Source organism: Arachis ipaensis, chromosome B6 (genome assembly GCF_059453495.1).
Source record: "Arachis ipaensis isolate K30076 ecotype BB chromosome B6, ASM5945349v1, whole genome shotgun sequence".
NCBI classification, from domain to species: domain Eukaryota; kingdom Viridiplantae; phylum Streptophyta; class Magnoliopsida; order Fabales; family Fabaceae; genus Arachis; species Arachis ipaensis.
Window position 1 is genome coordinate 140,719,335 of NC_142441.1, and position 24,874 is coordinate 140,744,208.

General features: G+C 35.4%; 1 protein-coding gene and 1 pseudogene across 2 annotated transcripts; one reads left to right on the forward strand and one right to left on the reverse strand.

The window, feature by feature from the left end:
• The first annotated feature begins 1,230 nt into the window (after positions 1 to 1,230).
• On the forward strand, positions 1,231 to 2,452 carry LOC148562966 (GDP-fucose transporter 1 pseudogene; annotated as a pseudogene).
• A 3,013-nt stretch (positions 2,453 to 5,465) lies between these two features.
• On the reverse strand, positions 5,466 to 24,458 carry HUB1 (histone mono-ubiquitination 1). 2 transcript variants are annotated; one of them, XR_015885704.1, is made up of 20 exons: positions 23,935 to 24,458; positions 22,866 to 23,027; positions 22,665 to 22,749; positions 20,835 to 21,062; positions 20,576 to 20,737; positions 16,657 to 16,850; positions 16,500 to 16,583; positions 16,264 to 16,383; positions 15,951 to 16,137; positions 15,700 to 15,860; positions 15,541 to 15,612; positions 12,798 to 12,874; positions 9,961 to 10,155; positions 9,526 to 9,598; positions 9,303 to 9,389; positions 7,282 to 7,419; positions 7,007 to 7,209; positions 6,737 to 6,902; positions 5,902 to 6,205; positions 5,540 to 5,792 (listed from the first exon to the last, which is right to left on the reverse strand). XR_015885704.1 is itself a non-coding variant. In XM_016307128.3 (19 exons), exons 1-19 carry the CDS (start codon positions 24,058 to 24,060, stop codon positions 6,074 to 6,076), a joined length of 2,652 nt encoding a protein of 883 aa, XP_016162614.1. In that variant the 5' UTR covers positions 24,061 to 24,458; the 3' UTR covers positions 5,466 to 6,073. The 2 variants fall into 2 exon arrangements, 1 of the variants encoding a protein (XP_016162614.1); XM_016307128.3 differs by having other exon boundaries at positions 5,466 to 6,205.
• Positions 24,459 to 24,874: the final 416 nt, after the last annotated feature.

Below are 24,874 nucleotides of genomic sequence, written 5' to 3' on the forward strand. Positions count from 1 at the left end.
TTTCACAGAGAAAACATCTACAAGCATAAATTATAACATACACGCATTCAATAAAACATCAAATCCTTACCGTTCTAGTACGCAACCCCTTATAACTCCACAATTTTTCAGCAAACAAGGGTTTCGAGAAGACGCCATTATGCGACCTTCTCCCACTTCCGTCTTAAAGCTCTATCCTAGGAAAAGTAAGTTCAACATAAAATTTAAACAATTCGTTATATTCAGAGATAAAAAATAACCTGGAATATTACTGCACAAACAACAAAAAAAATAAACTCCAACTGATCTCAGAGAAAATAGTACCGTCCTAATAAAAAGAAAAACGTATTAAATTTACAAGCTGAAACTAAATCAGAAACTAATTTGAAAGAATAAGTAAAACTCATTATTCCAATTAATTAAAGTCTAATTCTAATTAATTTCACCAAACTAACAAGAGATATGACAAAAATAAGCGACATAAGTTTAATGCAATTGAAAGAAACTAATTCACTAAACTCTACTAAAATCTTCTAACAACTCAAGCACTCTTAATCTCACCTAACCTAACCTACTCTAACATTATTTGATTTTTACATCTATTAAATTAAAACAACAAATCCTAATCACACACTTCGTTAAACAAATTTAACCACTGAGTTAACTTAAACCCTAACAAAATGCTAAAGTCATAAATTAATATGTAAAAATAAAATAACCCTACCAACAATAAATCCGATGATAGTGGCTGTAGGGTCTCTTTAACGTGGTGGTGACAGAGACGGTAGTGATGGCGGCGTGAACGATAGCCACGGTGGAGGATGCAACGGGGACAGCAACAGCAGCAGAATCGATGAGATGTGTAGCGACTACTTCAATGGGTATTTCAGGCGGCAGCAATGACGACGACGAGCTCCCGGCGGTGGCGACAGTGACGATTCGACGGAGAGAGAGAGAGAGAGAGAGAGAGAGAGAGAGAGAGAGAGAGAGAGAGAGAGAGAGAGAGAGAGAGAGAGAGAGAGTGTGTGTGTGTGTGTGTGTGTGTGTTTCGAACAAGTGAAGGGGGAGGGGTTCTGTGTTTGAATTTTAACCCAATTTTACCATTGGATTTTTCCGACGGTAAATCACCAAAACGACGCGTTTCTTTAAATCGTTATACCGGCAGAATATCCGACAGTAACATTAGCACTGTTGAGTTATATTTTCGCACCAATAATTACCATCGGCTTTAGCAACGGAAAATCTCTTCCGATGGTAATCTTTTATGGCGACAAATTTCTCCTCCTTTCCATCGAAAAATCTGACAGTAAATCCGCCGATACAAGTCGACGCTCAATCCGACGGTAATTCTGAAGGTACTCAACGTTTTTCTTGTAGTGACATAAAAAATGCGAGTGTACAAAAATATAACACGAAATCATATGTATTTTTACAAATAAACTACCATTTATACCTATGAACTTTGCGAATACGGACAAAAGTACCCATCAAATAAAAAAACTAATGTTGTACCCATATCATGGGTTTCGTGTGACAAAAATACCAAAATCCTAATTTTTATTGACTTCTTAATAAAATTTTCAAATTACCCCCATCTTTTATCTTCTACCCCAAAATTTAAACTTTCACAACAACCCTCACCACCACCAGCACCTTCCTTACTACTACCTCCCCTCCTCTCTCCACAAAATCTCATTTTCTTGTGGTCGGTTACGCACTCTGCTCCAGTCTCTCCACTATCATCAACAAGTATGCTATCACCCAATTCAACCACCCCGACCTCTTAACTGCACTCCAGTACCTCACTTTCGCTCTCGGCATCTACCTTCTCGACAAATTGGGGTTCCTCTACCACGACCCCTTCATTGTTGACACCGCCAAGCACTTCTTTCCCGCCACACTCGTCTTCTTCCTCTCGTCATCTTCACCAACACCAACCTCCTCCGCCGCGTCGATGTCGACACCTTCATCGTCTTCCAATCTCTCACTCTTCTCCTCGTCGCCCTTGTGGATACCGTCTTCCACCACTTGCCTTGCCCCTCCAAGTTCACATTTTTCTCCCGCGTTGTTATCCTTGCTGGCACCGAGGTATGTCGCCATTGATTCCGCTTTTACCTTTACTATTTATTTTTGGGTTTTTGCTTATCTTATCACAATCACTACTTAGATAGTTTACGTCAAGCACATGATCATGAATTTAGGATTGAACTCTTGGAGTTTTGTTTTGTACAACAATTTGTTCTCTTTTATGATTGCGCCCTTGTTCTGATTTCTTACCGGTGAGAATCTTGAGGTTTTCAATGATTTGAGATCTGGTTCCAGGTTTTTGTTTGATCCCAATGCTCTTATAATTTTGATTAGTTACTTACAGCTTAGCTCACAACTGCTCAGAGAAAACCTCCAAAAAAAAGGAATGATGGTGTTAAAGGGAGATGATGGTGGTGCTGGTGGTGTTGATGGTGAGTGGTGGTAGTGAAGAGGGAAAGGGGAGACGGTGGTAATAATCAGGGAAAGTGTTGGTGGTGATGAGGGTTGTGAAAGTTTGAGATTTAGAAAAGATAATGGGAGTAATTTAGAAATTTTATTAAAAAGTCAACAAAAAATTATGATTTGGGTACTTTTGTCATACCAAACCCATTGTTTTTTGGTACAACATTAGTTTCTTTATTTAATGGATATTTTTGTCAACATTCACAAAGTTTATGGGTACAAATGATAGTTTATTCTATTTTTATATATACACACGTGTTGTGTTCTATACATTTTAAATATAAATCCCCTAATTCAAACATATATTTTATGCCAATAATTGTTTTGATAGTTTTTTTTTTCCCTCATACATAGCATGGTTGAAAACTACATCATTAAATAAAAAGAAGTCAAAGCTGATATTGTGCAAAAAAATAAAAATCTTCATTATGCATTCATTCAAACAGAAATTTCATCACCCTTTTATATCATATTAATTTTTGACTTTTTATCTTAAAAATTCCTTATTTACTAATTTATTTAAAAAAAATAATTTTTGCTTATTATTTCATAATTTTATTGGCAATCTAACTTTACAAGTTCGGATTGTGAAATTAAGATAGAAACCAATTTCACGGTCACTATGAAAAATTGGTCATGACATTAATCAAACACATTAACACAATTTTCGCATTCGCTGCATGTCTTGGAAATAAAGGCGTTAACGAAATTTCGCAGTCAGAAAAAGTGAAATAGAACAATATAAGGTTTCCCAATTTTGCACGTAGTGCCTGTGAAATAGCAAGAGATCAAGGAAAAAAAAAATGACTGGCCTACAAATACTAAATCCTAATTTCTAAATAATTCATTCGTTAATTCTAATGTATTCTCAAGCTCAAATTCTAGTGAACATATAGTTGTGTTTATCCAAATAAAACTATTATATGTAAAGATGATAGTGCATGTCTTGTATGCAATTATTCCATTATTATGCTTACTTGGTGGTTGTAATATTTGATAAAGCTTAAAAGTTTTATTCTAATGTATATCGAAATAATTGGAATTGAACACATAAGTAGAATATCAATTTCTTTCATTGGATGACAGCTAGTGTCCGATATAAAGGAGCGTGATATCCAACAAGTAATAGAGCTTTATATTAAGTTTGTGGATATGGATGGTACTTCTTTGGGGTGACAACATATAGGGTTGCCAACTCGATTCGCAGTGGGTAGGATAGGGTGCGGATATGGTTTTCGTGCGGGTCAAGTAGAGTGCGGGTTGTGTCTCAACTCTATCCAACCAACTCGCACCCTATATATGTATATGTTATATACTTATATAAAAATATATTTTAAGTGGATGTTGAACTAAAGATCTCTCACTAAATGCAAAAGATCTCTAGTCATTAAAAGAAGATCATTAATTGATAATTTAATATTTTTTTTACATAAAAATCAATTTTATTTGAAATTATCATCAAGTTATATAATAATGTTACATCTTTTTTCGTAACCCGCAATTAGGTTGGATATCCGCGGGTTAAGAACGGGTAGGGTTAGGGTTGAGATATTCTCAACCCGCAGGTAAGGTTAAAATTGGCTCAAAACCCTACCATATCCTATCCATTGCTACCCCTATACTTCTTCATTATCGTTCCACCAAGTTTTACCGTTGGGCCCATGTGTAGGACCAAAGAGTTCATTCCTTAAAATCCTAGCAAAACATCATACCCACATCTCAAATATAACACATATTTTATAAAAATTAGGTACTATGAGCTCTAATGTCATGTCAAACCTGAAAGCAGATGCAAGAAAGATGTCAAAAATCTGCTTAAGGTCAGGACTTTATCTTCTTGCCTTGCTTGCCACCAGTCTGAAAGCCTAATTCGCAGCTCTCTAAATCATTCCGAAATAAGTTTGAGGTAGGGGTCTAGCTCAGCTCTAAGCCTAGGATAGGACCACCTTGTCAAGGATCCAACTTCTTTCTATTTGAGTATAATGAGAACGGAGTCTCAGTAAGCCGGGCAAAAACCCACCCTCTAGTCCTAAAGTCAAGGCTTTTTCCAGATTCATCTCATTTTTCAAGCTTTAGGAGAAATTTCTAATGGAACGTAAGAATGAAATGCTTAAACATGATGCTTTTGAAGGAAGTGAGAGTTGAACCCACAACCTCTCTTATGTAATGATATACAATAAGTGAACAACCACTACACTAGTTAGTTAATTTAGTAATTTAGTGCATTAGTTTGTTATTTTTTATGTTATTAATATATATATAAAATTTGAAATGATTGAATTTTATATTTACTTTGAAAAAAGTTGATATTTATGCGGGTAGAATAGGGTAGGATTTAGAACTTTAGAATGCGAATAAAGTTAGGATTGAGAGATTCTCAACTCATGGATAAGATATAGTAAAATTTAAATAAAATTTTCAACCCGCGGGTAGAGTTAGAATATGCTCCAAACCCTACCCTACCCTACCCATTGCCAGCCCTAACTCCAAGTAAGGCAAAGAGTGAGTCTAAACTATCTTCGATAATGACAGCACAAGGACACAAAGTTCGTCCTAACCCAGCTTTATTCCTTCATCACGAATTATCTTACCACCACTGTCGCCACTCCCTAATCATTTTCAAGTTCCAATGACTACTCGATATTCGACCTTAATGCTCTCTATGCAAGAGAACCCGATGCCTTTTGGGCCAGGAGTCCTCAGGTCATCGGTGTTCTTAGTCTCGAGCCAAGCCAAGGAGAAAAATTTTAGGGTGATTTTTTTATCTGCAACACATTGAAACCATATAACTAAATACATGGTTTTTCACCATGAAAAAACATAAAAAGAAACAATTAACCAGAACGGACTCGTTGTACCCGTGAGCACCAAGTTCACATCCAAACATTCTGTTTTTGGATATACATATCAAGTGACGCCCCCACAGAGACCATTGCTCCAATTGGCAGAACCGAAGCTTCAACAATACAACACATAAGAAGCAAGACTCTATACAATTTATAGAATCAAGTTATGATAACTATACAGACCGAGCAAAAATCGTTTGGAATAGCATTACCCATTACAAGGATTACAGGCTATCAAAAAGGGAATTGAACGACCAATTATACAATCAAATCAAACGTATATACAAAAGCATCCCAAGACAAAATTTGTGTTTCTAGCAATCAAACTACAGATGTCAGAATATCTTCTCTCTAGAGTCAACTTCCAAGGCAATTTGCCATGTTTCAGGAATACAACAGTTCGAATTATTAATCGCACAGCGAAGGCCAACCTTGATGACCTCTCCAAATCGCATCGGAAGATGTATTATGATAAATCTGCACGGAACAATTATCACTTTTCCTATGGCTCCAAGTTCTTTATACTAAACTCTAAATCTAAATATTCCAGATTCAACAAAGTACAGATGGTACCAAGAAAAAGTACCAGCAAAAAGAATCCGATTTGATCTAAATCAAAACCGGACAGGAACTCAGTATTCCCTGCCAAAGTTCCTTATCAACTGTTGAGTATTCATACCCCATTTCTTTTACCAGAAAATTCAAAAGAAAACTATGGTCTGGCCGCCAACCCACAGGAGAGAACTCCAAGTTTCCAGTCACAAGTAAACAGGCTTAACATCATTAGCCCCAAAGCTTGTGCTACACTGTGGACATTTGCGGTGTCGACTCCCAGATACTTTCTGGATACATGTACCGCAAAACAAGTGGTAGCATTTTGTAATTACCACCTGACAAAAAAAAAAGGAAAAAGAAAGACAAGTTTAGTAAAACACAAACCAAAATACAAAAAACTAATGTGTATTCAATAGTTACTAGAGGAAATTCTAGTGTTTTCTAACTCCAAGAGTTCATATAATTCTCCCCTCTTCCTTTTGTAGCTAACTACTAACAATTTACCCCACATAATATCCCACCTTGTCCTTAAGGTCAGGACAGATGGACCTACTATAGTGGGCTGCTAATAAATTTTAGCAGCTGCTATCGTTTTCATGTCCATGTTGTACACATTAAATAACCCATTGACAACCCAAAAATCCTAAAACCTTTGTTCCTTTCAACATAGATAGACAAAAAATATTTAAATACTCTTGTACAAAATAAAGCTCCCATCCTCGAATATAAAGCCAAGGAGCGTCAAAGATGACTTCAATCAAGTATTTACCAGCTATAATAGGAGACTATTCTATCCAGCATGTTCACAAATTTTACCCAACATAATAGCTCACAATCCATTCAGAAAGAGGAAGAAAAACATGTACCTCTTTTGTCCGGTCTTGGCAGATACTGCATTTAACAATTTCCCGGTACTCTGCCAGTTCCTCTTGGAGTCTTTCAATCACCGAGCATCCTTCATTCTGTTCTTTAAGGCGCGAAAGCTTTCTCCTAGAAACCTCCAGCTCCTCCTCTATTCTTTTCTTGGAAAATCTAGAACAAGAATGAAATGGTGTATAGAAAGAGAAATTAATTAAAGCATTCCAATCAATCTGTCTAAAGCATACAAATACCGAAATATTTACATTATGAAATACCTTTCTTTCTCAAGTTCAACATGTAACTCCATACAAGTAACTCGACTACTACCAGATTTAGATTGCACCTCTGTAACTGTATCCTTAGCCTGTTGAGATGATCTTCTAACATCCAACAGCCTTCTATGAGTGTTTTCCAAAGTGACAGAACTTTGCATCTTATCCTCTATTAGTCTTTGAATTTGATCTGAACAAAATTTCAACTGCATAGGAACTAATAAGACATCAAGTCTAAATTCATATCTGAAATTCAGTTTATATCAAGATCTATGTACCTGGTCCTCAATTCTCGCAGCTTTTGAATCATATAAATTTCGGGTTACATTTGCTTGCTGGATCTCGTGTTGCATTACCCGCTTTTCCATGACCAAAGAATCTTGCTTTTGTCTTGCCCTTACACCTTCTAAAACAAGCTGCACCATAACAATATTAGCAGGCACCCAATGCAAGCCATGATTTCTTCATACATGCACTTACTAATATTAAGATAGAATAATAAAAGAAAAGATATCTAAACATTTTAATATTTTAAAACTAAAAGGAAAAACATGAGGGGGAGAGAAGTTAAGTTATGCTATGTGCATTGATATGAACATGGATGTCGGTTTGCTATTTTATTCGCAAATGTTGAATATATACAAACTAGTAGGACAAAATGGGTAAGATAGTGAACGATTTACAATGAATAGGACATCATCTTTTAATTTAGAAAGTATTGGCAAATGAAATTTACCATGTATTAATCTGTGACTGACAAGTTTTTTGATAGACAACATATTGAAGAAGTTTGTTCTGAACCTACAGATTTAAAGATTTAGAGTCAACATGTACCAGACTCGAATCTAATTTTTGACTTTCAGCTAGTTCAAAGTAAGCATTCAATGATCCATTTACTCAACAGTCAGCAACAAATCTCAACCCTTGAATTTTGGAATAAGATAAAATATGCACAACCAATTTTTTACTAGAGTAAGAACACCAACAATGCTTTTGTTCTTACTGGCATTGTCAGTATCCGTAACCAAACCATTTAGTGTACACAGATATCTAGTTATGTAGCGCCAGAGATAGGGCTTCAAATTTTGAGTTTTACATTTCTTGGGTCAGCTTTTTAGCTTCAAACTCTTCTCTGTTAGTAATTAGATATTTGGCCGATTAGTAATGAAACCCCATTATATTAATTATTATTATGCATCCAGCACTCAACAGACCTAAGTAAGTGCTCTTATTTGGCACATGCTAATCTTATCTTTGATGTAAAAAAACATTGCTTCAGCTGAATGAGAATAAGAGTTTCCTTTAGAGCCTCATCATTTATGGATCAAGTTATCAAGAGTATGGCTTTGACAAAAATAGATGAGATGCTAATACTGCCACCAAAGCTACTCATTCTAGCACCCAGGAATTCTACTATACTACTTAGGGTAGGTAATGGTTGGTTTAATTGTTGGAAGAACCATTGGGTCGGAAAGCACTCTAATCTATCATTTCCTCACCTTTATTGACTTCCATTACACAACTGACAACACTCCATTCCAACAGTGCAAAGGATTCCAATAATTCCTGGAGCCTCAGCCTCTTTCATAACTTCGATAAAAGAAAGTTCTCATAATTGTTGTTTCTTTTGAGCATCCTTGAGAAAGTGTCCCGCAACTTAAATAAGTGGTCTCTTGATCATTTTATATATGCAAATTCTATTCAGTTCCCAACTCATTCCCTTAATACAACCTATTTGTACATTGATAAACTCATTTTAAAGTCCAAGGCTCCCTCTGAAATCAAATATCTGTGGACAACTATGCATAAGAGAAATATTACCAATGATAATTTGCAATCTTGAAAGCCATAGAAGGCTATTTCCGATGTGATGTCTGTGTTATGTGGAAGCAAATCCAGAACCAATATTAGATTTGATTTGAACTGCCATCTGGTTGAATCTTTATGGAATATTTTTTTGATATCCTAGGTGAGTGTTCGGTCTGCATCAGTTTCCCATTGACTAGGTTCCCTGTGTTTGGGAGAAGGACAGAGGCCAAATCTGTGTCACAATGTTCAATTTACACCACTGTTTGGAATATTAGGTTGGGACATAATCCCTACATCTGAGTATCACAATTCAGACTGAGAAGTTCATCTCAGATTTACAGAATTTGTTTCTTCTTAACTTGATACTAGATCTATGGCAAGCTTTTGCTTGTATGGAGATAACAAACTAACCTTATTAAGTTATTATAATGTTGAAATTACATTTACATAAAACTACAACAGATTTCAAGACAGAAGAAAACCAAGTTACCTTAATATTGTAATCATCCCTCTCAGTAATCTGCTGCAGCATATGCTGGTTTTGAGTCTGTTTTTCATCATATGCTTGCCCAATAGACTGCAGAAAACTCATAGCACCAACAAGAGACCACGTTAACATTGTAAGAGCTAGACAAATTTGGAAACTGAATTCTAAGCAACCATTGTCCTATGCGCAGAGAATTCCATTCTACCACTGAGACAAAATAGCTGACCTCTATTTCAGACAAGTAGGCCTCATTTTCTCCATTTTTTGATCTTAATACAACAGACAGTTCAGACATCTCCCTGAAATAATAAAAATATTACAGATGAATGAGTAACCAGCTCTGAAATTCTAAAATATCAGAATAAAGAAATTTCAATAGAGCACAGAAACAGCTTTATAGAGCTCCTGTCAATGGCATTCACATGAAACATTTAATTCCACCCTACTGACATAAATAATAAGGAAATTCATCCAACTGATTGAAAAAAAAAATAAAAAAGAAAGCCTTAATCCTTGCAAAAGAATTCATTAAGAGAAGTTAGAAATTAGAAATGAAACATCAGAAGACAGAAAATAATTAAAAGGAAACAAATTGGCAAAATAGATAAATAAATATTCAGAGAATAGCAGATTTCAATAACTAATCAAATAAGAGATTAACTTTTTAGAATCTTCTAATTTCTGTCTCATGGCAGCTATCTCAGCTTCAGCAGCAGCCAGCCTTTGTTGAGATTTGGCCTCAGCTTCATTTGCTGTCTTAACACGCAGTTCTAAGCCATGCTCATCAAGAGAAGTTTTCAAACTTTGAATATTTGCCCATGCTCTGTATTCTGCCTCACGGGCTTCCATGATATCCCTGCAGACACAGATCAGTTAGTTTTCCACGTATTCTGTTACAAGCACTAATCAGACCAAGCATGCCAATAACCCACAATAAGAGGAAAGCTCACAAATTTTCACTGTTATGATGCAACCAAATATTGAACATAGTTGTGATGCATATGTTAATTTTTCCAAAAGAATTTAAATTAACATAAATAGTTTTTGAAATCATTCAGCAATGAGTCAATACAATTTGCAAGGCTTCAATGAAATCCAAGTTGACTTGATCTCTCCACTACAAGCCTGGAATTCTGACGTGCTCCAGGAATATCACCTACCTGTTCACTTCTGATGTGACTTCCGCCAATATGATTACCGAAACTTTACAAAGATAAAATGATAATCAACTGCATTATGTTTTTGTCCTCTTAGAGAATATGTATTTAATGCACAGTGTGCTTGCAAGTAGATTGTCAAACCACACCTTTAGACTGTGTTTGTGAGTTAAGCTTTTGGAGAAGGGAAGGATTTGAAATAACTTGTACTGAACCTCAAAATAAGCCCAATACATACAATGATACAATCATATCACAATATCTTGTGCGCTAAAAAAAATAAAATTTCTAACAGCTGCCTGCCTTTCCTTTTCATCTTGGTGGTCAATGAAGTCGCTTAATATCAAAAGCTGCTGTCAATGTGCCTGGTTAAGGGTTCAAAGGTCGGTTTTAAAAAAAGCACATTCATAGTGTCAAAGCACAAACCACTAGCAGCTAAGTGCTTTGACAATTTTCCAATGACATTCTAATTCTTTATGGAACATTCTCGAAATGTTTGGAAAGTTATTGTATTTCAAAATATTTTGTTAGAACTCTACGAAACCCACTTATGCGGCAATCTTAAGATCTGGGTCACATACATAAGAATAATGCAATAAAGAACCCCCCCACCCCCCAAAAAAACCACCAAGAGGGGGCGACCACTCCTACTCTGAAATCCCTAATAAATAATTCAAGGGACCCAAATCCTTGTTTTGAAATTAAGGTTATAGGGACCTCAACCCTTGAGTGCCAAATAGAGGTAACATGGCATGAGCATTTCACCATTCCATGCCCCATACCTCCCTCCATCCCTCTCCACGTTCAAGCAACAGAAAAAATCTCGCAATACCTCTATCACCCAGTCTTCTGTGCAGTTTTCTGCAGTTTGCTTTTGCAATCTGCTTGCCAACTCTCAAGTGGAGTCTGGCTGACTGGCTCACAACATTTTTTGATGGCTCATGTCCTCAACAGTCGCCAATGGCGAATCCAGAAATTTTATAAGAGGAGGGCCAAATTAAATACAAAATAAATTAAAATATAACATAACAAAAAGTCAACAAAATATAATTTATAATATATAGGTCAAAATTAATAATTATATTATATGGAAATCAACGTTCAACTACATACTTTAGGATTTTGGTATTTTTAAATTTGTTCTGCGATATTTCATATAACAAATTATTAATTTACCATCTGAAATAAATTTTGAAGCATTCTCTTTTTCAACATATACAATCATATAATCTGCTAAAAATTCGTCTTCCATCTTGTTTTAAAGTCTTGTTTTAATAATTTTTATTATACAAAAAGTCTATTCAGTTGTTACTGTTGTCATAAAAAGAGTCAAAACAAGAAATTTTTTTATAGTTGTTCCTTTTTTACATTAATCCAAACCTATTTTTTTCAATAACTTTTCAATTACTAATATATTTATACGCTTTTTATTGTTTTTTAAACCTATTTGTTAATTGCTACTAATATATTATAATACACATTATAATTTATACATATTAAGTTACTAACATAACATGTAAATTTTTTTTGTGTAATATACTAAAATATATTTAATCTATAATATATATATATTAATTATATAATAATAATAATAAACTAATAGTACTTATTTTTTTAAAAAAATTGGGGGGGACCATGGCCACCTTAGAGCCACCCTTAAATCCACCGCTGCCAATCACTGTTTGATGTCAGTCGATGGTAGTCATAAGTCGGCAATAATTGGAGAAACAAAGGGGGGCACAGAAGAATATTATAGGTGAGTGTACAAGCTTACCGATTGTGTATGAAGTAAGAGCATAAACCATTAACTAGGTCTAGTTAGGTGGTTGTGGTTTTCTTCTTCCAATTAAAAGTATGGTGAGCATATGAAAATTGTCAAATTACCCATGGGACCAATATCTCCATTGAGCGAAGGCATAGTCACCATCCAAACGGAATCACTTTGTGGGGTAGGGGGCATTTACTCCCCCATCCTAATCCCCATGGGGAAATCCCACATTCAGCCCTCTGTGAGGATTGACACAAATTTCTCCATGCACAGATCCCTACTGCCATCCCTAGTGCTAAACATATAGGTAATAATCCCATTTATCAAATGTTACGAGCATATAGACACATAAATTTGTTCCTTCTTTAGAACATGATAATCTCACATAATTTTATTACTTGTATTAATCATTTGTGTCATTCAATTTATTACAACTTAGAGAGATGCACTTGTTTCTGAAAATATTCATGCGCAAATTCTTCTCATAACGCTAAAACAAAGTTGACAAAAAGATATAAACCATATCAATCATAATAGACCATACAAATTCAAGTTGAGAATTTGAAGTCGAACCTTGAATCAATGGATTCACGTCTAAACATTTCCAGTATAAACTTCAAATCCCGCTCACTCTCTCTCAATTCTTCAACCTACATCAAAAGGAAAGGAAGATGCATTTTTACAAGAAAAGAAAATTGTTCACCTTACATATGTGATCCTATCCAATTTATATGACCTTGTGCATTTTGATGAACCATCTCACCAAAACCTAAAGCTACTAGCACATGAATGGAATTATATATTAACATGCCACCTCACACTAGTCTATAGGGCGAATGGCACTATATATAACTTCCCACCTACATTAGTAGTAAGATGACAGAATGGAACGAAATCAAAATTCAATACCATTTGGTTATTGAAACTACGATGCTATATCATCTCAACAGTTTATGATCTTGGATAAAGACAAGACTGGTTTTATATCTTAACCAATACATTTTTCATACACATCAAACTGATTATGTCCAAGGCAGAACTAACAATTTAATCTATATCTTGCATGTGATAATTCAAGTTAACAACCCTATTATTATAAAAGTGAAATGAAATGGGAATAAATAATACAAAGAACCAATAATGAGAATTAGCATGTCCTAATTTATTTTAATTTCCTTAGTAAACATGTTCCACATAGGACAATCTTGATAATGTATCCTGCACTATCCTGCACCCACTTTATGCATCTTATGGCCTGGTTGGTTTCTGTTTTCATTTTCCATGTTTCCTATTCTCCTTCAGAAAAATCTTTAAAATAGAAAACAATGAAAATAAAAAATGAAAATAGTAATGCTCCTATGTCTTCCAGCCCTGATAAAAGATTGTGGTCACTTGATACATCTGATCAGTATACTTGTGTAATCTTATTTCAAGTCTCTATCACAATCCTCAACAACACCACCTTTCCTTCCTCCTTTATAAACTCCCATATGGAAAATGGAAATCCAAATCTACCTCCAAAATCAAATCCTTTATATGCACAGTTGTGCTTAACAGAACTAATACCAATGACAATTTGCAGGTTAGGAGGCCACATGAGGCCATTACCCCTTATGTGCGCGTGTTGGGTTTGGATAAATTCAGAAATAGTCTCACGTGTTTTTGCACTGCCATTTGGCTGATTCTTTGTGGAATTCTTTGTTTGAGGCTTGCAGGTTCTGGGAGAAAGAAAGAGGCAAAATCTTAGTGGCAATGTGCAATAGATGTCACTATCTAGAGTATTTGGCTAGAGGCTATAGCGCAATTTACACATTTAATGATAGATACCCAGGAAGAGTTGTTTGGAATAGAACTAGGCATTGAGCATCTATCATGTAAAGCATATGGACTCTGTAGAGAACTGTCCCTCTCAGACGTGATCAGAGATTGTAAAGCCATAATTCACTGATGTTATGATTTTCTATGTATTCTTTTAGTTTGGGAGATTTCTTTTCCTCTGCTTCTTTGTATTCCTCTATATATTAATGATTTTTTTTTATCAATATATGTATTTGGTGCTCAATTTCTCTCGCTTTATCTTCTTGGAGTGATAGTGACGAGTGGGTCTTACTGTGAGATACTTTCACGTGTTTCATTTATTTTACTGCTACTTTCACCTTAATTTAGGTGCACCTCTGCTCACACCCATTAAGTATAAACTATTTAAAGCAATTGAGGTGTATAGAACTCTGATATTTATAACAGTCCACTCTTCGTACACATTCTGTTGGTTCTCAAGCCTAAGACATAGTAAATTTTAGTTAGTTCAGCAACACTCCCAAACAATCCTAGCTCAGACACACGTCCGGTCCCATTGACCCACTGATCAAACTATTCACCTAGGCCCCACTCCTCATTGCTCTTCTTAGATGTTAACTCGATGTAAATTTGTTGCAACTTCCCCAAATTACCTACCTTAATGCTACTTACAACTTTGGAATGTAACACTTGTTCTTAAGCCCTGTAAAATCCCCAATGGAAATCACCCATGCAAGCTGGAACTTATGCACAATAACTCCACGTTGTCAAGTTACCTCATAACAAGTCGGCCATTGGCTATATAAGCAAGTATTTTGCATCAAATAAACTCTGATGGATCTACCTAGATTATCTACTAAGAATTTGGCCATGCAAGGACATACTATCCTGTTTTTTTCTTTATTTGATAGATAAGGATATAGTTAGATGGGAAGAATCCTCAAATAGATACAAAAGAACCAGTTAATGTCTGAACAGATAAACCCACTAACAATTCATGCACCAGACTAGGCATTGTTGACTTCTCAGTATCTCACCAACCCTGAGTTAGCCAATATTTTTTGTTCATACAGTACATAAGCAAAGCACTTCCAGCAGTGGAGAAAAACATCTGCCAAAACCGTCAGCAATCTTTTTCATCATGGCTGTTAACTAGTCTAAACTACATAGGACCTGGTCTAGGTACCATGGCATAAACCCTAGTATAGCTTGCCGGACAACATGACTCACCAAATAGATACTTCCCTTGTAATGATTCATTCAAATAAGTTCTGAAGTTCTACCTCAGTTTTCTAAATTCGTCTTTTTTTTGCTTTAACTCTCCCTCTCACACACACATACATGCACACATTGTCTTCTACTTTCTAACCTTATGAAACACTTCGAACAAGAACTGGAAGAATACAATGTCATGTCAAGTAATTGCTCATTATAGAGCACAACCTGAATGAGACGAACTAAAGGACCACACAAACCAAAAGCAGCTAACATTCTTTTATATCAAGTATAAGTAACATACCACACCAAGCAGCCTCTTTATTTCAGCAGCTTGACCAGCAGCCCTAACAGTGAAAACATCACATTCCTTTACCTGTCATTATTAAAGAGGGCAGAAACATTTCAGGGCCCTTGATTTATGCAGCCAAAAAAGTGCAGTTCATAAATAAACTAAACCAACCTTCCTGTCAAGAATATTAGAAATAGACTGCACATCTGCACGCAGAGAATGGATATCTGAAGCTGATTCTTTATACTTGCTTAGTTGACTTTGCATAGATTCCATTTCCTCAGGAAATGAAGAAAGCAAAGATTTAAATTCTCCTATAACTTGATTCCTTCCTGAAGCAAATAGAAATTGATTACCATTTATGAACAATTAAACCACACAACAATAACATTGCATGCTTTATACAAAGGAAGTAGCCAAACCCGGTTCTCTTGCTTCCTCATGCAGTTTATTTTCAATCACATTTCTTTCATCTATCTTTTTCTGTATCTCAGACCGTAAATCAGCCACTCTAGAATCAGCAACTGACACTGATCTTTGAAAAATATCTGCTAAGTCATTTTTAATGTACCATTCCCTCTCCTTCCACACAAGATTGTCTTTCTCAACCTAGAGGCATAAGCAAAATGCAATAGAAACAAAAGGGGGCTATCATAAGAAGCACATCATACCTCATAGGACAATGTCAAAATATCTAAATCTAAATTAAATAAATAAGTAACGACCAGTTACAACCTGTAGTTTCTCGAATAAAGCCTGATACTCGTGAACTTCGGCTTTTGACTTTTCTATCTGATCTCTAACCAATTGGAAGCAATGGGAAGAAGTAATACAATCCAAATTCTTCAACGTGTTCTGATGAAATAATTCCAAGTCAAACATTGTAAGAGAATACATTTAAAACATAGCCTTGCAAAACATAACAGTAGGAAAATACCAAACACATCATAGGTACAAACAATAAACGCAACCTGTAGATCGCACAACTGCTGCAATATTCTTATTCTTTCCTCGTGAAGACCTTTCAGTTCCACTAATCGAGACGAACCTTGGTCCTGAGAAACTAAATAATTACGGTTTGATATCCCAAGAATTTTATAACAGGGCCAAAGAATTCAACAACATTACCAATAGGTCCTTCAGAGTAGATTCCATATCTTGCAAATCCTTTTGCTTGTCTCTGACTTTATCACTAGCAACATGCGCAGTTCCAACATTTAAGACAGGGAGAACTGCCCCCTTTGCTGAATCTCTCTCTGCTTTAAGAGTTAAAAGTTTGCTATTGCTTTCTTCCAGTTCTGCAAGAATGCGTTCAAGCTCCCCTAAACAAATAACAGCAAGACAAATAAATTGCATGTCATATCCCAACCTTGGCTGAATACAATAAAGGGTAAATTACAGTGAACCTCAGTTACTTTGAACCCCAAGACCTTGAAGTTTAGTGTAATTCTACACTCACCTCCCCTCTAGTTCTCCAGCTTACATTCACGACTCCATTTATATAGTGCCGTTAAGATTCTTTCCTAATAAAGTTCGATTTATTTCTCAAATGACAATTGTCAAGATTCATTTCTTAAGTATTGGAATAATTCTTTAATTTCTTCCCCACAAAATTACTTCTTTACCCTTTTTTTTCCAGGTGTCCTTTTCCTCAAATTTTCCATCTATTCTTCTATAAAACTACATCATACCAATGAACCAGGCAGTCCGATTTCCTTCTAAAAATTAAAAAAAAAAGGGCAGCCCCATTGATGTTTTAAAAAAGCGGTATGGCGGCGCCATAATGTTATGGCATGGCGGATTTCTTCCTTGCCGCCATACAGTGGTTACCGCAATGAGTTTTTCACGGACGGCGAAATGGCGACCGCAATTGCAGTGGCAACATGGCAGACCCGCAATAGAAATGGCGGAAATTGCAGGGTTTTTTTGGATTTTTGAAAAAATTGAGGATTATTTTGGTCATTTAGGAAACCCTAAAAGGTTACAACCACCTTCCTCAGCATCCTTTCTTCAGAAAACTGCCTCTTCCTCTCTGACGGTCCAAAAACTCTCTTCTCTCTCTCCCTCTCTGCTCCAGGCTGCTCTGCTGCCGGAAGAACCACCGGCAGCATGCCAGGCAGCACCGTCCAACTCCAGTTCCTCCTTCTCCGTCTTTCCTTTCTGCCGTTCTCTCTGTGTTCTGGCGAAGCCGTCGCTGACTCACTGCTCGCTGCCACTCGCCGCTGCTGCAAGCCACGGGTTCCCTCTCTCTCTGCTTCGTACCTTAGTTTCTGTTCCAGACTTCTGGTCTTCCTACCCTTTCTTACTTTCCCGTTTCCCCATTTATTTACATAAGTTCGGTGCTATAAATTATATTATAAACCTCTCTATTTCCATTTTTTTTTAAATTTACATAGGTTCAAGACAAGCCCGTGACTATAATGTCCCTGCCCCTGCCTCTTATATTCTATGGTGTATTATGACTGATGTTATGCTTATTTGTTTATTTTGCTACTGCATTTGCTGAATTAATTGGATGCCTTATGAGTAGAAAGTTGCTTAAATTGATTAGATTTTATAATTTATTACCTTTTGAGTTTTTCTGTGCATATACATGTATTTTTTTGGCAGTCCGCCATTTCCCACAAAGCGGATTTTTGGCTTGCCGCTATCCGCAATCAAAAACTATGAGCCCAATGCACAAACATCCCGCGTTAACGTAAGTCTGGGGATGGGCCATATCCAGAGGATGTAATGTAGACAGCCTAATCTGATAATTACATATCAATGGCTGCTTCCAAGTCTTAAACCCATGACCTTAGGTCACACGGAGGCAACTCAACCAATTTCCTTCTAATTGATAAAAACAGAAACAGAAGTTAAAAATAAAAACTAAACTCAACAATTACCCAACCATTCTTCCCTTAAAATAAAATTACTAACTTCAAAATATATTATTTTTGGTATAAAAGTTTATCCTGCCTCAATACCAAAGAAACTTAAATTAGATATGCAAGTAGAAAAAATAGATTCATATTTCCAGTAAAATAAATTAAATAATTCTTTCCTCAAGGAGCCGTAGAAGTTTAATTTTATTGTAATTTCCAAATGGCAAATATATCTCCATTTACTTAAACCACAAGCAATTTGCATTTACCTAAATGCGCATTTAAAAAAGCCTTCAGAAGTTTGGCCTAGCTCAGTTATATCCATGCCAAGACTAAGAGCTAGTTTGGATAGGTCCATAAGTAACTTTTTTTACCTTTTAACTTATGAAAAGTTATACTATTAATGTTTGGTACAATTTTCAAAACCAAATTGTAACTTTCTAAAAAGCTATTTAAGTGCTTATGGAGAAGCTAAAAAAAAGACTTCTCTTATAATAAAAAGCTTTTTATTACTCTTCTTTTAAAATAAGCACTTTTAAGACGGAAAAACCAAATACGAAATAACTTATTTATAAGCTATTTTTAGTATAAGTATTTATTGTTTACGCTCTTTTTTCAAAAGGAGCTTAATTAAGTTGCTCACCCAAACTGGGCCTAACACTCCATTAGTAAGCCCCAACAGACCACCAATGACCCAGCCTATATTCATCCCTAACAAGCACCACACATGTCCTACTTAAGAGCAATTCTTTATGATTTTCCTTATGAAGAAATTGGTTCTAACATTAAAGCAGCAATCTTGAGGCAGTGTGCTGCCTTTCACTCCATCAACACAATGTGTTGAATGAGTACAAGAGGACAAGAGTAACAGAAGTAGGAAAGGAAGAGTACAAGAGGACCACCGGATTAGTGAGTTTACACTGAAGTTGGGATAACTGAGAAATAGAGGAAGAAAAAGAAAGGTGTGCATGCCAACTTGAAGAACTTCACCCTCCCAAGTGTGCAGAAAAATGAGAGAAAAAGGCGAAAGAAGCAATTCACCATTATATCCCCAACAAAATCAATCATACAAAAATGGCAGTGTCCACACCAAATTTAGTTTCGCTTAAACAACTAATTTAAAACAACTTTTATTATTTTGGTTTCCGAAGAGTGTTCCTCGTCCCTATTACCAGGAAAGGGTTTAATCCCCTTTCAAGCATAGTCAAGCTTTCTCTCCCAACTGGTGCTCTCTCCAAGAGTAGAACTTGGGTTCTCCGTTCTCCTGGCGCTGTAGTGTGCAGCTACACCAGCACCCTTTCTTATTTCTTAGTAACATTGCTACAAAATAATTCTTAAATTTGTGTAATGATTTAAAAACTGAATTAAATGACATCTATTTTTTAGTACAATAAGGGCATATATGTCATTTTAACACCACATGTACTGTCTCTTCATTTTCACTTTCTTTCCTTTTCCTCAAAACACATAAAAAAGATGACATTTTTCCTTCCATGTATTGTTCCTTCATTCTCTCCTCACCTAAAGAAACCAAAATGGCACCCATGCCACCTCACCCACAAACCTGCTGTGTTTAGGTTTCTTTTTATGGCTTTCCTCCCGCATTGTCACTAAGGCCATTTCAGAAAATTGTAAATTTTCATTTCATTGTAAAGAAAGTATTAAATATTGCAACAATATTGAGTTTAACATTTTCTTCTACATTCGTTTGTTCTATTTTATGCACTTAAACAATATGATATTTTTCCTTAGTTACTGTCTTCCTTTAGTTGATTCTGCTGTAAAAGATAAAAAGAATTTACCTACCCCTATATATCATTGCATATGCAACTCAACAAAGTTCATCTTCGGACAATCATTTAGTCATGCTGTTCTCATTTTCGCTACCATAAACCAGAAGATATTTTCCCAGTACTTACTTTCTTCCTTTTGGTTCAAATTTCTATGGTCAAATACAAAAATTAAAATTGAAGGAAAAAAAAACAAAAAAAATTACCTAATCACACACCATTTATTCTTTATCTCTTAAATTAAGCCAATTATACGTTCTACAAGTATAACGACAACTGACAAATTGACCCACTCCATCCCCCAGACAACGACAGAAAAAATAAAACCAAAAACAACTTGAAATAAAGTGGAGATAAAAAATAAATATATATCATAACACAAGAATTTACCTTTCAATTTACAAAGTTCTGCTTTATTTTTGGCATCAAGATCTCTACGAGCTTGGAACTCACTTGCTAAAGACTTGTGCTTTAAATGCAATTCACTGAATGCTGACCTTAAATTTTTAACTTCCCCTTCTAAATCAGCGGAAAGCTTCTGCCTGTATGAAACTATAAACAGGCAATGTAACCAAGAAAGCTAAGAAACTGCTCCGACAGAATAAGCCTAATAAATAATAAATCACATACAAATATACTCATATCTTACCATCTCCTGGAAGCTTCTTCAGTACTGCAGTATGCAATCCATCCTTCAAACGCCAAAATTTATGAATAGTTGTAACAACGTTTTTCAAAATGCTTTGTTCTTTTTCGGAATTCAATTGTCTCTGCTCTTCCACCTGGTTTGCACAGTTGTAAGTGGAAGAGCTTTCAGTTGCACCAGTTTGCATCAGTCTGCTGAGAAAAACATCATGAACAGTTGATGGACTATCATCTGCAATGCAGATCAAATGACCTTGTTAACCAACCATTTCCAGCCACATACAGATGTCAATACAAATTCTGAAACTATAAATCTAATCCTAAAAAGAACTGAGATCTTAACAACTGGTAATACTACACCAGAGAACAACATTTTAAAAAAACATAAAACAAAATACCATGAACTACAAAGCACAAAATTTACACCCAAATAGTACACACCCCCTAGTAATGACAACAAAATTTACTTGAAAAGACCAAAAAAAAAAAGGAACTACCCTATAGACCAATGGTTGAGGTCAAGAACTTGCATGGTTTCTGAAAAGCTTTTGAGCTGCGTTTGGAAGGGAAACTGAGACTGAAAGACAGAGACCGACAACAAAGACTAAATTAAGTCTCTGAATTGTGTTTGGTGTAAAATGTACTGGACTCAGTTATGTCTCAATATCATGTTTGGTTTAAGATAAATATGAAGATTGAGGGATAGATTTAGAATTTGAATAATTAAATGAGAGTATTTCTGAAAAGAAATATTATTAAAGTTTTAGTCTTTGTCTCTAAAAATTTCAGTCCCCTGTATTCCTATTTTTTGGAGGTACTGAAGGGACTGAAATTTTGTGTTCCGGGACTGAAATTTTAGTTATAGTCTCTGATTACCAAACACAATAGTCAGTCCCAGTCCCAGTCCCCCAGTCTCAGTCATAGTCCCAGGACACAAATGCAGCTTGGTAGAATAATCAACTAGCCCAGTCAAGAAAATCTGTCACTTAGCAGGATAGTTGATTCTTAAAAGTAATCAGCAATAATATTTGATGTTTCAGCATTAAAGGCATAACAAAAAATTCATAATAACACCAATAACTTGCAAAACTTAGATGGACATGGCTGGAAAAGCTTGAACATGAGATATAGAATCCTTAATGGGAACTATTTGTGCACCTGCTTGGTGAAAGAATTAGTTGCTCTGTTTCCGGAAATGCAAAAGATTGATTGTGATTGGTATATTTAAAAAAATGAGTTTCAGTTAAGGAAACACTATAATTTCTTCAGTTTTAAGTGAGGGCAAAATTGGAACTTAAATAGATTAAGAGAATAGAAACCTAAGAAGTCTGAGTGAGGAAAAAATAGCAAACTCAGATTAAAAGGATCGAAAAGCAGATATTACTTAAGAGCATGTTTTGTGTAATGTCCGACGCCCCCCCACCCAAAAAAAAAAAAGAAAAGATTGTTGCCCTGAATGTTTGGTTTCACCTGTCACACTATGATACTTATAGATCATAATTATGAAGGCCAACAATTAGAACCCCAATAGAGTTGCATCCCACTTACATTTGCAATTTCGGATTAGTAATAAAAGTCTGAAATTGAAAGAGATGTATTATGTAACTATGCCTTTTAAAATAACTACTTCTATGAAAGAACTTGCTAGCAATCAATGGAACAACTTCGAATTTATTTTATAATCCTTTCTAGCAAAAAGGGAAACTACAGCTCGATAATAATGTAAACCAAAAATGAGTATTTTCAAAATACATGTGATTAAATGAATGACTACATGGCATTGTCTTGCAGCACAAAATCATATAAAAGAATAAGAAAGATCAAGTGACCTCACCGCTAGCAACGGCGGCGTATCTTGAATCCAAGTTGCAGATATACTCTCTCGAGCGTTCAGAACACGATGCCAAGTCATTAACCAGCTTTGTGCAGAAAGCGGATATTGCCCAGCAAGTGATTGTGATATAAATCATTAGACAAATTAAAGCATGGAATATTTGAACTTAAGGAGTAAAAAATGAAACACAAAATAAATTACCTGTTCCCAGTTTTTCTTAACCACTGTTAAAGCAGAGTCATATGACTGTTGCCTCTCCTTCATTTGAGAAAATTTATTCTCAAGAGCTGTATGCTCTAGCTTCTGTGTTTCTAATTTCTGCATAAGCTTTTGATTTTGAAACTGAAGTACAGCAATATCAAGCTGTAATAAGAGAGCCGTAAGTTCAATTAGAATTACCCATGCAGGTTATTACCTTAGTTCTTCCCATATGCAGGATTGTTAAATTCGATCTATATGAAGTACTAAATACAGTCCATAACAACATTTAAATAAAATCCAACAACGTAGTAACCTTTTCAGAATTCTAATCGTTATAGATAAGCACGAATTCATAAAGAGATAACAATCAGCATTTACACAGACACAACTTTCTCTTTTCATAATTATTCGGCAGTATACACGAATGATACTCAAGCAAACAAAGGAATCAAACAAATGATCATATAGCAATGTAAGTACTAACTCTGCAAATAAAGAGTAGCAGATCAATCCTCAGTTCTAGTGGAGAAGTTTTTTTCTTTTTTCATCTCAAAAGATAAGAAAAGAATTGGTAGGATCAAAAGAAAAGGCAACCTTTAAAACATATATCTTATATCCTTAGCATCCAAAAGCCAAAACAAGGGTATTGCAACCAATCAACAGAGTAAATTGGCAAGTGTAAACTGTAACTCTATTAGTCTATTAATTATTCATCAAAAGACAATCATGCGTGTCAAAAAGTAAAATAGGCAATGCAAATGGTTATAACTATTAAGCGTTTCCTATAATATAAAAGTAGTTTCAGTGTACATAGGTTCACACCACATACAAGTAGTTTCAAAAGAAGAAAACATATATTAAACTCTATGCCTAGCCAGTCAAATTCAAGCAACAAACATCAACTAAAATTACAAGGACAGCAAGGAAACTCAGGACCCGCCCCTGGGGCCGGGGCACCCGAAAGAAAAGAAAGGAAAAAAAGAAAATCCATGGAACATTATGAACTGCAAAATTTGAAGCACAAGCTTTAGATACACAAACAAATAAATAAAGATCATAATGGTTTCACCTTTTTGTCTTCAGAAATGGGCAAGAAGGGCAGCTTCTTGGCAGTAGCAGGTGCTGCCGTCGGTGACAGGGAGCTAAAGTGACGCCGTTTTCTGTCTGACTCACCCATGCTGCCCATTGAAAACATAAACACACACAAACCCTAGACACGCCCACTCACACCACTCACATCACACAGAATCCAATTAAACCTAATTCAAATCCTTCACATAGTGCGCCAGCAATTCCCAGATACAATCAGAAACTATAATTCCAAGACAAACACAAATTAAACAATCCTACAAAACCCTAATTCAAACCCCACCCAAACAAGGAGCATTCATAAAAAAAAGAAAATTAATAGATGAGTTTTTATAGCTGTCTATATATCTAACTCTCTACTTCGAGACCATGTTGTTGTAAGGAAGAAATCTAGGGTTTCAGTCTCCGCGTGTATTATTACTATTTCCCTCTTCTCTGTTGGTCCTTTCTCAATTAAGTTCTCTGCATAGCCATTTTCTTTCTCTCTGGAATGCGAAGGAGGAGAGAGAAAGTTAATGTTTTAAAGTATTTGTATTTTTCTGTGAAGAAATGGCATCGCGTGTAATTTCCATAGGAATTGAAGGATATTTTCGTAATTTCCTATACACGTCTAAACGGCATTTGTACAAAGTGCATGAACGTCGCCGGAGGGATTATTTGATTTGATTATTTGGGATATTCTAAGCTCTTAAAAACCAGACTTGTATCTTGAGTTAATATTTAAAATAATTTCTGAAATTTGGGGATAGATTTAATTTGACGCCTAAAATTTTAATTGATTCAATTTAAATTTTCAAATTTTAATAAGTGATTTATGTTAATTTTGCTGTTAATTTCTATTAACGGCACATTTATTTGAAACATTAAGTGACACGTGGATCTATATGTAACTTGATAAAATTTTGTTGACATAGAAAAAA